The sequence below is a fragment of the Sturnus vulgaris genome, chromosome 1 (genome assembly GCF_052056855.1).
Source record: "Sturnus vulgaris isolate bStuVul1 chromosome 1, bStuVul1.hap1, whole genome shotgun sequence".
NCBI classification, from domain to species: Eukaryota; Metazoa; Chordata; class Aves; order Passeriformes; family Sturnidae; genus Sturnus; species Sturnus vulgaris.
In genome coordinates, this window is record NC_142243.1 from 7,518,256 (window position 1) to 7,535,670 (window position 17,415).

The 17,415-nt window shown below is 40.1% G+C and overlaps 1 protein-coding gene across 5 annotated transcripts in view; it reads left to right on the plus strand.

Moving 5' to 3' along the window:
* DPP6 (dipeptidyl peptidase like 6) overlaps nt 1-17,415 on the plus strand; it is a 530,216-nt gene that overhangs the window by 433,633 nt on the left and 79,168 nt on the right. For all 5 annotated transcript variants that reach the window (XM_088158874.1, XM_088158879.1, XM_014872222.2 and 2 more), the window contains exon 8: nt 14,627-14,747. In XM_088158874.1, coding sequence (XP_088015000.1) covers nt 14,627-14,747 — 121 coding nt within the window. The remainder of the gene's footprint in view (nt 1-14,626; nt 14,748-17,415) is intronic.

Consider the following 17,415-nt stretch of genomic DNA (forward strand, 5'->3'; position numbering starts at 1 on the left):
TGAGGTACATGCTATATTTATTTATTTTTGGCACCTTTAAAAATCCCTGTGGTTGTTGCATTCCATATGAATCTTGGGAAAATCTTGCTACTGCAAATTTGTTCTGCATGCTTTTTTTTAAAACTATTTTTTGTCTTTTTTACTTTGAAATATGTAAAATTATTGTCCTGTGATTGAGCTCTATTTCCTGTTCTTGCATTTAGAATCAGGGAAAGTGAGGAGCAAGTCACTGGTAGTTTAAGCATTATTTTTTCATACTTCTAACATGTGTGCCTTTTTGCCCTTTTCTTTGCCAGTCATTTACCTTGAAATAAAATTATAGCTGTAGTTTATAAAATAAACATGCTTTTACGTACATCAATATAATTTTTTTATATCTAATAATCAGCAGAGAATTGTCAAAGGGGGGAAAAAAAAAAGAATCTTTTCAAATTAAAAAAAACCCTAAAACAATAATAAATGTGATCTAGAAACTCACCATGTTCACTGTTCTGTATTTCAGGACTAATTGGGTTACTCGGAATATAATTGCCAGAGAAATCCGTGTCACCTTCTGTGGAGATGCAAAGACAGAGAAAAGAATTAAAGTCTATTAAAATTTGATAGTGGGAATGTGTTTGCTAAATGTGCACTGAGTTGTGTTGCAGGAGAAGGAGGGAAAATATGTTGAGTGGGAGGGGAGGGAGTAACTGAGAACCTCAAGCCAGCTCCAGGTTCCAGGAGGTTCCTGAGAGAGTTGGAGGGGGAGCAGCAGCAGTGAGCATCCCCAGCCCTGTGTGCACACAGCTGGGCACGGGCTCAATCCCATTTCATCCTGCATCTCCCAGGAAAGGCGGGAGCCAAGGGAAAGTGTGCTCTGCATCACCTTGAAGATACCCTGATTTTCAGGAAATAAAAAAAAAGCTTTCCCCTTGAAATCTCCTGGTTTGTTCTTTTTTGGCAACATAAAGGAAAGGAAGGGCAGGAGAGTAAGAGGGCTTGGTTCCAAAATTTTTATTCTCTTTGTAGCTTCTATTTCATCCTTCCTAGGGGAACTTTGGGTTGCTGTGCCTGACCTCTTTCTCTCTTGCATGTCGAATCATTCAAAAAAGAAACAAATCTGAAATAGAAGGAGCCTGAATGATCTGCATTCTCTGCAATTAAAAATATAGTGGAATATTCCCATGAGCTATTTTCTGTTTATCTTGCTTTATTTTGTCCTTTCTCATTAAATTATATGCCAATTTTTGGATGATTAAGTCCTCAGAGCATGGTTCTTGACTTCTTACTAGCCTGCAGAATGCCACACATGCCAACTGAGCTGTTTAAATAATGGCAGATATTGGATCAGGGAAAATCTGTCAGAAGATCAGAATGCAAAAAAGCTCTCACTTCTGGCATCTCAGAAAAATGCTTCAGCTTTTCTCTGATCTCAGCCAGAGTCTTGAAAAATTAAGTCTTAAGCTCACTAGTGTGAGCTCCAGTCATCAGAGAGAGCCACCAATTTCAATGCAAGAGGGAACACATTCCCTAAATCTGGCTGCTAATAAAGGGCTCACTCCTCTCATTTGTCTACAGCATGAGTCATCATTTATGCCTTTACAGAATAAGTGAAAAACAATGTTAACTTGGAATAGCCGTGTGATATATTCACTATTTGTGGGTGTAAATGACTATGCAAAATGCCTATGGGAAAAATCCATCCTTTCCATGGTGCACTGCCAGCCCAAAGCCACACTTAGCATTCCATTTCATCAGCCCACTGGCCTTCAGCATGGTGCCTTGGTGGTTTTTTAGTGAACAGACTGTACTATCCTCAGTTCGTGTGATACTTTCCAGCAATATGAGGCTGTGGGTGGCATGACAGGACTGCAAAAAAGTGTGATTCTGTACCTTTGTCCTGTTCTGGGTGTGCTTATCTGCACAAGAATCTTCACTCCTTGGATGTCTTTGCTTTTTCTGATCATGCCATCTATGACTCAACAGCTACCCACTTCTGCACTTCTGCTTTTGCCACCAAAAAAAAGAAAAACCTTCTGTTAATTGATCATATTGGAATATTTTACCAGTTTCATCATGTTCCATCTCATGTTCCAAGGCTCTGCCCACATGCAGAGAGCTCAAGTAATGTTCCCGTGGTACATTTGCCCCAACAGTATCAAAGAAAAATGTTAATAATGTCTGTGATCCTGAACTCAGCTTCATAAAAGTTGTGTGGCTGACAGGCCTGGACCTGTCTATTCATCAAGAAAAGTAAATGCAGTGTGAAGAGGTTTCCTTTGCTGTTTTTCCTGGCAGCACAGTGTGTGCTTCAGGAGTAAGAAACTGTCCAGTGCATGGCTGTGACCGAGGTGCCCAAGGAATCCAATAAACCCAAAGCTTTCATGAGGATTTTATCTAAGTTATCCCAAAATGAGCACATCCACGTTCAAAGTATGTGTACTAAGGACAAGCTAGGAATGTCCATGGGCCCTGCTGCCAAAAAGAAGGAGAAAGCAGGAGGTCTGCTCTAATAAACTGCAGTGAATATCTGTCTGCATTGACAGCACTAAATACAGTTCACAGGAGCTGTTAAACTCCAATATCCAAAGCAGAAGCACTTCTGTTGTGTTTCTATTTTCTTGTTTTTTTCGAAATCAGAATCTGTAACCATCCTGACAGATATTAATGGTAATGGTGACATATCAGATGCTGGGAGAAGCAGTTTTGCACAACTTGAGGCAGCAGTTATAATTCTAAAATCATCTTTCTCACAGATCATATTATTTATGCTGCTACAAAGAGAAACATTCTTTTTTTAATATTCTTCTGACCAGTCTGTCTATTACTGTTTACACAGTACCAAAAACATACAGAAAGCAGATTGGGGTTGCTGGAAGTTTTGTATGTCCTTGCATTTACTGCAGCCCCACAGAAGGGTCAAAACAGGTTTTTTCTGAATTCATAGAAAATAAGCCTTTTTCAGTGTCAACTCGTTTTGGAGCAGGAACCATCTCTTATTCTTGTCGATTGTGCTGCAATCGAGTTTATAATTGGTTCTAAGGCAACAGAAGTTAAGTTTCACAGCAGGTGCAGAAGATGCAATAAGAAATCTCTATTTCAGGGAAATGCAAATGCCAGGGGAAAAAATGGAGTGATTCTTTCAGCCTGTACCATGTTAGGGGTTTGCAGGTGCCTTCAAACAGTGAATGCTGATTCTGGTAAACAGCTTATTGTCGTAAATAGTGCTATTTTAAAAAGTGCAATACAATTAAGAGAACCATTGGATTTTTTTAATATATAGAATATTTGAATGATAGATCCTGCTGCACATGACCAGAACCTACCCATCTCCCTTATCATTTTTTTTAATGCTGTAGTACAATGTTTTTCCAACTAGAATATCTAGATGCAAAAAAAAAAAAACTGGTTAAGTGATGACACCTGGAACTAAACTGGAGTGACTCCTCTAATTAGGAGTTTTTTTCCCTGCCTGAATTTGTGCCTGTCATGCCAGCTTAGTTCCAGGCAGAAGGGCTGCACTGATATCAAGGGAAAAGGATCATTTTCACAGGAGGCACTGAATCATCTGCTGTTGTTCCTATTCCAGCAGGGCTTTTGAACTGCTTTGTATATAATTGCTGTAGATCTATTTGTCTCTACCATTCTTTCATAGATTTCTGCATCATTATTTTCAAGCTGTTGTTCCCTCACCTTTTCTTTTTGCAATGACAACTAAATCAATATTTAGTTGTGTTCTACTGTATGTAATTATTCTGGCTTGCTTATCTTGCTAGCTGCAAGAAAAAAGACTTCTGCCCTCTCTCCCTCTCCCCCACATCCCCAAAGTCTATGTGAACCCTATTTAACCATAGTGAGGGACATTCAGACCAATTTCAATGTGGTCCCTGCATTCTGAAAAAGCAAGAATTTCAGCAGAATAATAATGTGTCATCTCCTCATCACCTTCTCGAGTGTCAGAATATGATTATTTTAAGGAAATGTCAGTAAGCTATATTGCATATACACTGAACACCTGGACAGGTTGCTCCTTTCCCCTCTCCCATCACTTTATTCAAATAATTCCACTGGAAAAGTGTTGTGTTTAGGTTTTCTTTTTTCTTTTCTCTTTTCTTTTCTTTTCTTTTCTTTTCTTTTCTTTTCTTTTCTTTTCTTTTCTTTTCTTTTCTTTTCTTTTCTTTCCTTTCCTTTCCTTTCCTTTCCTTTTCTTTCTTTTTCTTTTCTCTTTTCTTTCTTCTTTCTTCTTTTTTCATTTCTTTTCTTTTTTGGGATTTTATTCCTTTAATGCTCTCTCTTTGGTTAGAGTGGCAACAGTGTCCTGTGTTTAACTTTGCTCATCCTTGTCACTGCTTTGTCGCCCCTGGGCTTGGTGTTGGGTCCTTGTTCCCCAAAGGGAGGCTTTGGCACAGTCAGTGTTATGTTCTTTGCTGAGAAATGGTCACATCTCTTCCTCTCCCAGCATCCTTGGTACTGCATCTCCACAGGTGGCAAAAGATATTTGGGATAACTGAAGCTGCTGCAGTCAATGTTACTTAAGGAAGATGTAGGTAATTTTATTTAAAATAAGATGTTGCTCTTTTTGTGGGCATGAAAGATTTCAGAGGACAAAATGAAATTGATTATTTGCCATAGAAGTTTCACCAATAAGTCAGAAAGTAATTGCCCTTACACCCAAACATGAGACATAGGATGATGCAGGCATTTCCCCTGGGGGTGAGATACTGCCATAGGCTTCCTCTGTGATTTCTTATATGTCACTTTGTTTTCTGGTGAAGTTAGCAGAAGGTAGCAGTAGATTCCTACCTTTAAAATGGACTTACAGAATTGATGCATTAAATGTCACTGACATTCACAGTCTGCATTAAGGAAACTGAGTGTGTTCTTACATGAAATGCAAATATCCATAGATTTACTAGCTTAGAGGAACTCACTATCTTGTTCCTCTACAAGGAAAGTACTGAATTCCCTTTTAGGTTAACAGATCTCCTCATTGCTACAGTAAATATCCCTAGCAGGAAAACCCTCCAGCATTGGGTCACTACCACTGAAAGTAATTCCCTCCTTTGATAGAAGTTTCTTGAATTTCAGTTGAGATTTATGGGATATTGCCCTTTTTTGTTAAGGGCAGTTTCCATTTCAGAGATCTAACTGCCAGAAGTATCTTGTCTGTCCATAAGGGTTCCTGGCATCTTACAAATCAATGGTTGGTGGATGATGGCCTTTGAAATATGTGCTTATGACAAGTGTTGTTCTTGAAAACTGCTGTGAAAATATTGACTTTTTACTTTAGATAGCAGCAGTCATTGCTGAGAGCATGGTGAAGTACCAGACCTTGGGAAGCCACAAGCAGGACTGAGCAGTGCCACCCAGGGGACCGTGGAGTGTCCCACCTCGGCTTGTGGTGCTGGTCTCTCTTTCCCCAGAAGCTGCCATGAGGAAACTTCATGGAAAATCCTGTTAGCTCTCCTCCTCACCTGCTGGAATAGGTGTTGAGTGTTTCTACAACCAAGCTTTTAATTCAAGAGTATTGCACTGACTGGCTCGCTGTCCAAGGTCGGATGTGCACCTGCAGGATTCCTAAATCCCAGTTGCCAGTTTCTTTATGCTGACACAAACAATCTTTGTGCTCTTCTTGGTCAGGTGTTCTTTCTGTAACACAATAAAGTATCTTAAATGGAACACTGTATCATCTCACATTAAATAATCTAATTTATAGTCATGCCCTACATAACCATCAGAGATATTAGGTTATAGAATACACGATAATCCATCAAGCAGAACTTAAAAGCAGAAGCAGAGTTCCATACTAAATGGTACACTTACTATTACATTCTTTTATATAACAAGGCAGTTATAAATTAAAATAACCCCATTAGAATACAGGGCAATCAAATACAGGCAGACATGGTTCTTTCTCTTTGTTGAGGTGAAACAAACCCTCTTTACATCCCTGAAGAACAGAAAATAGGACAGCACGTCTTTCCTGAGACATGCATTTTTAAATCTCCAGAATTGTGAGAAACTGTTTATTTGGCTGTACTTTGGCAGATTGTAGGTGTGATTAGAATCCATGCATGTTGTGGTCTACCCTGCTCACAGAATACAGATGGAAATGCACAGCATCTGTAACAATGCAATGTCAAAAATATTTAAAAACTTGTAGAAAACCGAGAAGAATATTACTGCACTGAAGGACTTAAGCTGGGAGAATCAAGAAGAAAAATCCTCTGACATACCCCGTTTAAAAGGAAAAATTTGGGGAATGTGTCTCAATGTATCTCCATGTATCATAGAAATCTGCCATTATTTCTCTAGTCTATTATGTGGGATTTCATCTCGAGCATTAGTTTTGACAATTTTGGATTGTCAAAAGACATTTAAACCTAGAAGGTCTAAAAAACTCTAAGAGAGAATCCAAATGGGGTAGTTCCAAGCAAGTTTCTGAATAGGCCAAAGTCTGCTTTCCTAAATTCCAGGGCTTTATTCCTTTCTTGCCTTTTTTCCTCTTGTGATCCTGAATTTCATCACCTCTTGTGATGAACTTCATCACCTCATCACATTACCTTCATGGTGTGTGCAGCATCAGCTGCTCTCAGCTTTCACGTTGCCCTGCAATTTCTCCTGGTTTGAAAGTGTGAGGTCCAGCAGAGCATCTCCCTTCAACAGCTCCTTCATCACCTGTGTCAGGACAAATGCTTTCCAGAGACCCCCTGGGTTATTGTGCCTGTGTTGCTGACCCTGCAGGGGATAAAAGTTAAGGTCCCCCCTGAGGATCAGGGTAATTGAATGTGAGGCTTCTTCCATTTATATGAAGAAGGGAACATCTTTTTGACCAGAAATCTGGTAAAGGATGCTCCCACTGCTCCTTTCCTTCCTCCACACACACCCACGTCCTGCAAGGTGCTCACCTGCCCCAGCCCCAGAGACAAATCACCTTCAGAGCTGGAGAGCCACATCCTCCCTGGGGAACCCTAAAGACTCTGCTCTAGAGCTCTGGACACTCTTCACATAGATAGGAAATGTTTCTTTATTTGAACACATGAAGGAATGCTTTTTCCCTTCTCTCTGACAGCTTGGTCGCTTTCTTGATCACATGCAATGAGAGCAAAATTAAGTTCTTAATGTTTATTTTACAAGGTATATCGGCAGTTTCCAAGTTATGTGGCTAAAATCAGATTCCCATGATTTACTAGTGGTGACTCTTCTACACTTCCTTTCCCAAATATACAATCAAGGCCTCTGGAGGCAGCAGATTTTTTGTTTGACTTTTGCAGTGGCTCTGGTGGTTTCCCTTGCAACAAGCAGTTGCATTTCTTTTCATTGCACTGATTTCCATGCAGCTGAGCTCTTACATCACTGGAATCAGATGTGTTCAAGCCTTCCATCCCCAGTGATGAGCCAAGAATATTGGTTTTGATGTGTTCATCATGATGTGTTCAATCAGCATGACTCTTACATGCATCAATCTCCACTTCTGGCTGTAGTGGTCCCCTGGGGTTTTTTCTGTCCTGAAAGCTTCCCTGCAGAATTATTCTGAGCAGGTGTAGTCCTCACTTCGATGTAAACATTACCTTTGCCTATTTCTGGGCAAGGCAAATTTGAATTAAACTAAGCTTTTTCTTTTTGTGGCATACCTTCAGAAACTGCTGCCTTCTAAATCTCTGGTGTCTTAAGGTGTTAGCTTCTTACTTTGAATTAAAACAAAGACAAACTCTAGTGTGAAAAACTGCACCTGTAGCCTTTTCTGTCAATTATTTATTAAGATGTGATTTTCTGCAATGTTCTGATTGGGTGGAATAGTTTAATTGTGTAATTAAACTAGACTTAATAATGACATTTTCATTTTGTGAAGAAAAAAAGTTGATTTAAAAATTCTTTATCTCACTCCTCCATCATAATTGTTATCTGTCTCTTTCCTAAATTATGAACGTGAATCAATTGATGGAGAGAATGAAAATATTTTAAAGCTTTTTGTCTTGTATTTTTTATCACCTGCTATCAAACTACATTTAAATGACAACAAGAAAAGTCTAATTAAAATACTAGATCTTATTATGCAAGCTCACTGGTGAGGAGCAGTTCATGGTTTTATCACCCTTTTGAAGAACTGATAAGAGCTGCTGTAATCACATCATATGCATTAGGAAAAACACTAATGACAGAATACATTAATGACAGCTATTTGAACATCAAAGTTTGCAATTTATGAGGCTCAAAAGAAATTGGCAGAGTATTCATTAAATAATGCATAATCAATCAGCAACAAGCTGTAGAACTGATTTTGAATTGATCACACATTTTTCTGCTGAAGTTGATGTAAGAGCAGTAATTGCAAAATGCCAAGACCTTTCTGGTACAATGCTTGTCACACGTCCTTAATATCACAAAATGAAAACGCAATTATTGTATCTGCTTGAAGATGCTACATGGATGAGGAGAGGCTCAGGCTAATTCTGGGTGGTACAGATAGGTTTTAACTCAAACAAGCAGCAGGGAATCTCTCTCTTTGCAGCTTTTCACTTTCACAGTTCTCAGCTTCCAGGTTTCATATGCCAGTGTAAAACCAAAATCAGCTTAAGAAGGGATATCTCCAAAATATTTGGATGGAATTAGAGAGCACTAGAAATGGTGGAGAGAAGGGAGGGGTCTTTCTGTATGTACATTTCCAGGAAGGATTTGATCATGATGAAAACTCCTTGTGTCCATGATCTGACATTTCCAAACCCCATTTACAAGCTGTGCTTCTGTTACAGACCTCAGCCAGCTCCTTAGCACGTAAATAAAGACATCATACTTTTACACTTCCTGAACATATTAAAGGGATTTAAATCCCCTTGTGGGATTATTGTGGTGGGTTGCCCACCAAGCTGCTCCATCATTCCCCCTCCCCAGTGGGCCTGGGGGAGAAAATTCTGTGAAAATCTCATGGTGGAGCTAAGGACAGGGGGATCACTTGCCAGTTGCCATCAGGGAAAAAGAGACTTGGTCTAGGGGAATCAGTTTGATAATTTTCTATTAATCGTAAGAGTCAGAAATAAAGCAAAAATAACCACACCTTCCCTTCCTACCCCCTCCTCATCCACTGACCACAGTGTCTGCAAGGCTGTTTCTCTCACATTTTCTCACTCCTCTCACATACATACAAGCCCAAGCTTTTTTCCCTTTTATAAATACTTTTTCACAGATGCACTAGCAGTGGCCCTGATGGGCTCAGCTTGTGGCAGGTCTGTAACTTTTCACAGATTTTTTTTGTTTACTGATTCTGCAAAATAAATACAAGTGCTTCTGAGAGGTGGAAAAAGTTTTAAAATTATTCTGTTTCTTTTTTTTACTATTCAGAATATTCTCTCAGGTAAACTGGTTTTCCAACAAAAGAGCAGAAAGAGGAAAAAATAAAGGTTTAACATTAAAACCAAGAAACAATTAAATACATCATGTTGGACGAGGAGAGAATATTGTCTTTATTTGTAGTTCTATTTCCCCACTCACTGTGTCTTCCTTTTTGCGCCTGGTCTTCTTAAGCCTCAAAGGAAGATTGAACTGATTTTGAATTTAGAACAAGGTTTTGTGGTTTAACCCCAGCCAGCAACCAAGCCCCACACAGCTGCTTGCTCCAGTGGGATCAGGGAGAGAACCAGAAGAGTAAAACCCAGAGCACTTATGGGTGGAGATAAAGACATTTTAATAGGGAAAGAGAAAGCTGTGCACACAAGCAAAGAAAAACAAGGAATTAATTCCCTGCTCCCCATGGCTGGGCAGGTGCTCAGCCATCTCCAGGAGAGAGCAGGGCTCCATCACATGTATCAGTGACTTGGGAAGACAAACACCATCACTCCAAAAGTTCCCCTCTTCCTTCTTCTTCCCCCACTTTATACACTGACCATGATGCTCAGTGTCTGGGATAACCCTTGGGTCAGTTTGGGTCATCTGTCCTGGCTCTGTCTCCTCCCATCTTCCCAGCACCCTATTCTGGGGTGCTGGGAAGCACAAAAAGCAGAAAAAGCACCAAAAAAAGCACGAAAAGCAGAAAATTCTGTGTAAGCCCTGCTCAGCAATAACAAAAATATCTCTGTATTATCTACACTGTGCTCAGCACAAACCCAAAACACAGCCCTGTACCAGCCACTGGGAAGAGAATTAACTCTACCCCAGCCAAACCCAGCACTCGGTGTCAAGGAAAGTTTTGGTGCCTGTCTGTGCATGAAAGCCAGTTCTTGTTAATCAAACCTTCCATGTCCAAGTGCCAACCTTTCCATGTTACCTATTCTGTCCCAGATAAATCCTGTGGGCTCTCCTGGCAGTGTGGAAAGGTGCCTTTTAACGTGTAGGAAACATTTACACTTCTCAACGTGCTAATAACTGAAAGTAACAAGCATCCAGGCATTAAATTTAAGAGAAATTTGAGTGATACAGCTCATTCAGTTGACAAGTTATGCATTAGAAATTGTGGAGTAAAGAGAACATAAACTTAGAATGCCACCCTACAGATGGAAAATAATTAGGAGCAGTGAAAATGCAGATTAGTGTGCATGGATTTGTTTTCTTTTGATCTATGGAGAAGTAGGAATTTCACTCAGCTCTTTGGCTGGAGGGAAAGTGGGTTGACCAACTGTAAAAGGAGGTGTAGTGTTCACCTACTCAGAATAGTTGGTCACTGGGACTTTCTAAGTCTTAAGGAGTTTTTAAAATTATATTCCTGAAAAGATACATAAATTTATGCATTTCAAAGTACCAATATTTTAATTAATGCAGCATAATTGCTGAATACCTCTCTGGGTCACTTTGGTAGAGAGTATTATTTTAGAAACCCCTAAGCAGTTGCAAAAAGATTTTAAATAAATCCTTGAATCAATCAGTGTCGTTAAGGCTCTTGTATGTTTGAAGTGAATTAAGTTTAATTTGTTGTTAGATCAAATATTTACCCTACTGTATAAATTTATCTTACTGGATATTTAAGCTTTGGCTTTTTTTCCTGTCTCATGCTTGTGCTCCAAGCAGCCTCATCTTTTTTTTCTCCAGTTTTAGTTGTGTCGTGCAAGGATGTCAAGTGGTTTGGGGTAATGAATTCTAACACCAGTTGCAAACGGGCAGAGATTTCTTCCCAGACCACAGGAGTTAGTGGTGTGCTGATACCTGAGGCTCAAGGGGTTATAGCTGAAAGTTACATCCTGAGCCACATAAAGCCAACAGCAAAATCTCCATTGATTTTTATTATCCTGGGATTAAGTGAATGCATTTGAAAAACCCCAAACTTTTCCTTAATCCCCTCAGATGTTCCAGTTATTTTTGTTAAGTGTTTAATCTTTTGGGCATCTGTTAAAACACCCAGCAGAGAGAAAGGTCTTCTGCTAGAACCAGTGGCAAGAAGTTCCATATGTTAATTCTGATTTCATTAGGAAAAATATTCTCGTTTCATTGGTTTGCCTGTTGTTTTGGAGAAATATAATGGTGAAAATACATTTTTTCTTGTATTCTGTGTCTGTCCATTATCTTGTAGAACTTACGTCGTCCTTGATTTTTCTGTAGAGTTAGCAATTTCTGTTTCTTCAATCTATGTATGGATATTTCCATTCTTACTTCTTTCAGAATATCTTCTCTTTCCTCTGTGTTGAATGTGTCATGATGAAAAGGGATATGGTATTCAACACAGGGCTCTTCCTGACTCAGCACAGCTTGGTTTTCCATGCCAGTAGTTGTGTTCAGTGTTGGATTTTAAGGCACATATATTGCAAGAATGTCTGAGTTAAAATCTTACTCAAATATGCACACCAAAAGAAAAGACACCAGAAATTTATGTTCTGCTTTTTATCTCCTGAACAGAGAGGCATAAAACTGAGCTTTATCCCTTCTGTCATCATTGTAAATTTGTCTAGGAGTGCTATGCACTGCTGGCATAAAGTAATGTAAAAGTGATGTCTGTATATATTTTTACTATTTTTCTTTGCTAAAATTTCTTATTCTCTAATTAGCTGACAGGATTGATCATTTGATAGAAAGCACTGCTTTGATGCCATGAAAACAAAGCAGTAAACATTGTTACACAGGTATTTCACAATAACTTCAAATACGTTTCTAACAAGGGATGTGAGGTAATCCAAAGACATTTCTTTCTTGATGAATAACAGAAGTCCAAATGCTTTTTCTTAATTTATAAGATACATTACACAGAAATCTTCCTTGTGCTGCTTCAGTTATCTTTTATCGTGATTATGGTTGACATTTTTAGGGTACAAGGCACTGTAGTTAGGAGGATAATTTTTAAATCTCCATGAGGTGCTGCAGTTTGGCTCTGAATTATCTGAGAGACAGTTTGAAGTCAGAGCAGTATATTATTTTTCCACTGCAGCTACCAGATATCTCACACAGCCTGATGAGTGCAATGAAGCTTTGAAAGACCAGACAGTGAAGATGGAAATGTTGCAATACTTTAAAAGGGAAGGGTGGGAACAGGTTGTCAATCCACTTTCTTTATTTTCCCTGTAAACTCATAAAACATTGACTGTAGTACAAAATATTGCAAACCTTATTTTGCTGGAAAAATCTGGGCAAGGGGAGGGTTCCATCATTTGAATAAATCCACTTGATTCTGTGCCTGTCACAGAAGAGCTCTTACCCAAGTACCCCTTAGCACATTTAGTACTCAGACACAGAGATTTGGATTTATTTGGACCCTGAGTATCTTATTCTGCTTAGTCTTCACAATTTTTATGCACATTTAAACTCCAACAACCTCCCTATATGCAGATTAGCTAATACATAGAATTCTTTACTTGGAATCCCTTATCTGGCTGTTCTGTTTACTAAAATTCAAGGTAGGAAAGAGAATGTAGTATCTTTCACAATGTATTTTTGCATTCCAAATCTATTCAATGAATGCAGCTTTTCCTAGTTTAAAAGGAAGAAGAGCAATCTACAGTTTCAGTAATAATTTTTACTTTCAGGCAAACCTGCTATAACTCCTGCCAAAATTAAATTAAGATCTATGCTTTCTTCTGGAATGTTTCCAGCTTATCTTTGGGTGAAACATATACCGTAATAGGATGTGAAACAGAAGATGAAAGCAAATATTTTTCCCGATTCTGTCTTTTCATAATGTGAGAAATTGCTTTCTAGTATCACAATAAAGATACATAGCATTTATTCCAGTATCTTCAAGTGTATAAAAACCCATCTATAAATGTCTACTAAATTATATTAACATTTTGCATTTCAGTCTAAATAGCTTGTTTGTTCAGTAGATCTTTTCAGTTTGAATAGAGTTTAAAAATACGTTCAAGATGAGGATGGGGAGCAGAATAAATGTCCCACGAGGTGAAAGTGTCAGTGACCTGCCACAGCTCTTAGTCACACACAAATCTACAGGAATGCATGGGATCCCTCCAAGGCTAATGGGAGCTGGCAGAAGTGCTCCCTGAGCCACTTTCCACCCTTCACCAGCCATCCTGGCTAACTGGGGAGGGCCCAGGTGACTGGAGGACAGGAAATGTGATGCTATCTACAAGAAGAGCCAGAGGTGTGAGTTTTAACAGGGCCAAGTGCTGGGTCCTGAATTTGGGTCACAACAATCACAGGCAGTGCCACAGCCTGGGGACAGAATGGCTGGAGAGTGGCCCTGTGAGAAAGGACCTCGTGGTGCTGGTTGACAGCAGCTGAACATGAGCCAGGTGTGCCCAGGTGGATAAGAAAGCCAAAGGCATCCTGGCCTGCATCATAAATGGTGTGGCCAGCAGGACCAGGGCAATCACTGTCCCCCTGTATTGGGCACTGGGGAGGCCTCAGCTCAAATCCTGTGTTCAGTTCCCTCACAACAAGAAAGAGGTGCTGGATCCAGAGAAGGAACAGAGCTGGGGATGGGTCTGGAGCTCCAGCCTTGTGAGGAGTGGCTGAGGGAGCTGGGGTTTAGCTGGAGAAAAGGAGGCTCAGGGGGAACCTCATCACTCCCCACAATTCCCTGAAAGGAGGCTGGGCTTGGCAGTGCTGGGTTAATGCTTGGACTCAGTGATCTTAAAATCATAGAATGGTTTGGGTTGGAAGGGACCTTAAAGACTTTAAGGGTGTTTTACAAGCAAGTGGTTCTGTGATTCTGTGACTCTACTTGGAGCAAGATGTGTTTCACTTCAGGGTGAGGGGACAGGAATGTGCTATCAGTGACAGAGGAACACAGAACAATTTAACCACATGATATATAGACTGATGCCATGGAACAATATTTTTATTATTGGCTGGCTAAAGCTTTACTTCCTGATCAGCATTTCAACACATAAATAAAGAGCCTGATTCACAGGAGCATTTCACAGCAATAGCTCTAACAACTCTCAAAACCTGAGCAATGGCATTCTTCATCTCACGCCCTCTAACTGAACTGTTCAATTTCTGAAATTAAGACAGGAGTGAGAGAAATAAAGTTTGTATCAAAACACCAAAGCTTCAGTTTGTTGTAAATTAGCATCTTTCTATTAACGGGTAGCATTGGAAGCAAGCTGTGGAAATCCTTTTTTTTGCAAAAGATGCCATAAAATTGTGATGTGTGATTTTGTACTGCCAATTATTGTCAAAGCAAAATGCAACATTTTATGCTGGAGCCACTTCTTAATGCTGTTCTCTTTTTCTTTCTTTCTTTTTTTTTTTTTTTTTCCCTTCAAATCAGATATTTATCTTTGAGAATAACATCTATTACTGTGCCCATGTGGGGAAACAAGCCATCCGAGTGGTCTCCACAGGAAAGGAAGGTGTTATTTTCAATGGGCTCAGCGACTGGCTCTATGAAGGTAGGACACAACATTTAGGCCAGCAGTTAGTTATGAGTTTAAGTTACACTCTAGAATTACAGAGCTTGCTGGAATTAGACACCCGGCATCTCATTTCTGGGCACTGGTGGACCATGGAGCTGAAAACCTGCTATTCTAACAGTGCCTGATGTGCTGGACTGGAAATGATGTGAAATGGTGTAAGAATTCTGTTTTCAGGCTGTTTTCTTTCCCTTAGTCCCAAGGTAATCAATCACTAGGCTTTAATGAACAGAACTGCTTCATTATTTAATGGCACCTTCAATCACTCATGGCCGTGCCAGTTCTGAAACCACAGAAAAGGACAGAAATGGGGAGGGAAAGGGGTTCTATCTTAAAGGAGAAAGTAAGGAAACAATTTCACTTGATTAGCTGTTTTCCACAGAAATAAGCGGGCCTTGGAAGCTGCCCAGATCTTGCCACCTAAAAAAAATTTCTAAAAGCAGACCCCAGTAATTGGCTTCTTCCCTGTGAAAATGGGCCTGACAGGGTGGAGGGTCATCTCTGGAGCACTGCTTTTCTTTGATCCTTTCAGCTGGCAAATGGCCATTTAGGTGTCTGGGAGCAGCTGCTTCAAAAGTTATCTCAGCAGCTCATTAGCTTAGGAGAGGATCCTCACCACCCCCTGTTCTTTTGGAGGTTGCTGTAGGCTTTTAAACTTCTAAACTAATATATCAGGATAAAAATTGTAATACATACACACACACATAAATGTATATATATAAAAACCAGGTATGTATCATGCATCCCTCTCTCTCTGTTGCTGACTAATGCTGCTGTTCCAGCAGTTCCTTCTTTTGGAGCTGGCAGTGTCTCTTTCCTGTGACACAGCTTCCCTCTAAAGTCACACTTTCTCCCACAGGTCCCAGCATAGTCCCAAGGTTTTCTTACCTCTGCAGAGATAAAGTTTCCAGATACATCTATTAACTGTGTCCTGTTGGCTGCTCCCAGGTTTTTCTGAGGCTTAATAGAACAGAATAGGTTACAACTTGCCGTTAACAGTTAATTGGTGTAAAAATAGGAATCACTACTTAAATTGGTCTTTATCACAGATAAACCCGTGCCCTTGGACTCAGAAATGAGGGAATTAAAATAAATGAGTTTGTTTTCCCCTCCCAAATATGCGGATCCCATAAATCAGTGTACAAACTCATCAAACACATCAGTGGAAAAATCTGATAGGGGTTTATTTTTTTATATGTATTTAAATACGTGTTTTACTATAATACAGTATATTTGCAAGTAAATGTCCTCCTTGTGCTGTGAAAGCACTTTGTAACCAGAGAAGTGACTAAGAAGTTATCAAATTTTCTTTCACTTTATTTATTAATTTGGTGGTGAAGTTGTGGGCAGGCTGTTTGACTCTGTAGGTCAAATGTGCCTACTACTACTACCCATATTTGGCTGATAAACATCATTTAGTACATCAGGTCTCCTTGCAGAGTCTCACACACAGCACCACACTGAGAGGAGTTTGTCAAGCCCGTGAACTCAGAGCACACCAGCAAGCCCAGGATGACACTTGTTTTGCTGACACATATTTTTATTCAATTACAGGATTGCTCAAGCAATTTCTTGGCTGACATTGACTTTCAGGTTTGCCCTCTGTAATGAATTTGCTTGTTAACTTTATGTTAATGTGCTAGGGTAAGAAATGAATGTTTGATCGAGTAGTCTGTTTATCCCAAGCCAGGTTCTGTAACCTGTGGGGCACGAAGCAGATTAGGACCACTGAACCTGCTGTTCACTGGGAGCATGTCTGAAAGAAATTAGGATTTGGAAATGTCACTTCGTGTCCTAATGCAGTTAATATTGAACTAAATATTCTCTTATTTCACAAGCAAGGTGTAGAAGATCCCACAGGAGAGCCTGATTTAAACATTCCCAGCTAATGGGAATCCAAAATCAAATCCAGAGCTGAACTGTGTGAGCTGAGCTCCTTCTCTTGTCATCACTTGTGTAATCCTCATGGAGGGGAAGCTGGGACTGGTGTCAGGACTGAGGACTTGTGCCAGGTGCTGGAACAAGCTGTGGGACCATGGTGTTGTTGGGTCTGCAGAGCTCAAACACCAGCTCTCTTCATGCATGGATGGATGGAGCAGGATCCAGGAGAAGCTGGATATTCATGGATCATAAATGGATAAGGACAATTGAGAAATGAGAGACACCTCCCCAGTGGGGACCAAGAGAATCCAGTTATGGTTGCCAGCGAGCTTTAACTTGGGATATTCTGCCAACACACTATCACCTTTGTTCTTCCTTTTCTTGGATGCCACCTCTTCAGTGGAATAAACTTGGACAACATTTTACATCCAAATTTACCTGACTGGAAATGCTTGAAAACTTGACAAGGACTGAACTGTGCCACCTCAAGACTATTTTTTTTGCCCTTCACCCATTGCTGCTGTGGATTGTAGCCGTGCCTTCCCCACCTCCCCAGCCGAGCTGGGTGGGATGCTCAGCCCGTGTTTGTTTGCAGCGCCGCCGTCTCAGCGAGCTACCAGGATGAGCTCTGAGCATATGCAGGAATCTGCCTCCATCTGTGCAGCCAGCTCCAGCAGACAGGCTGCAAGGGAGCTGTGACAATCAGGATCGCAGAGAGCTCAGCACACTCCTCTTCCCTCCCATGCTCTTTTTGTTGCTGAAGTTC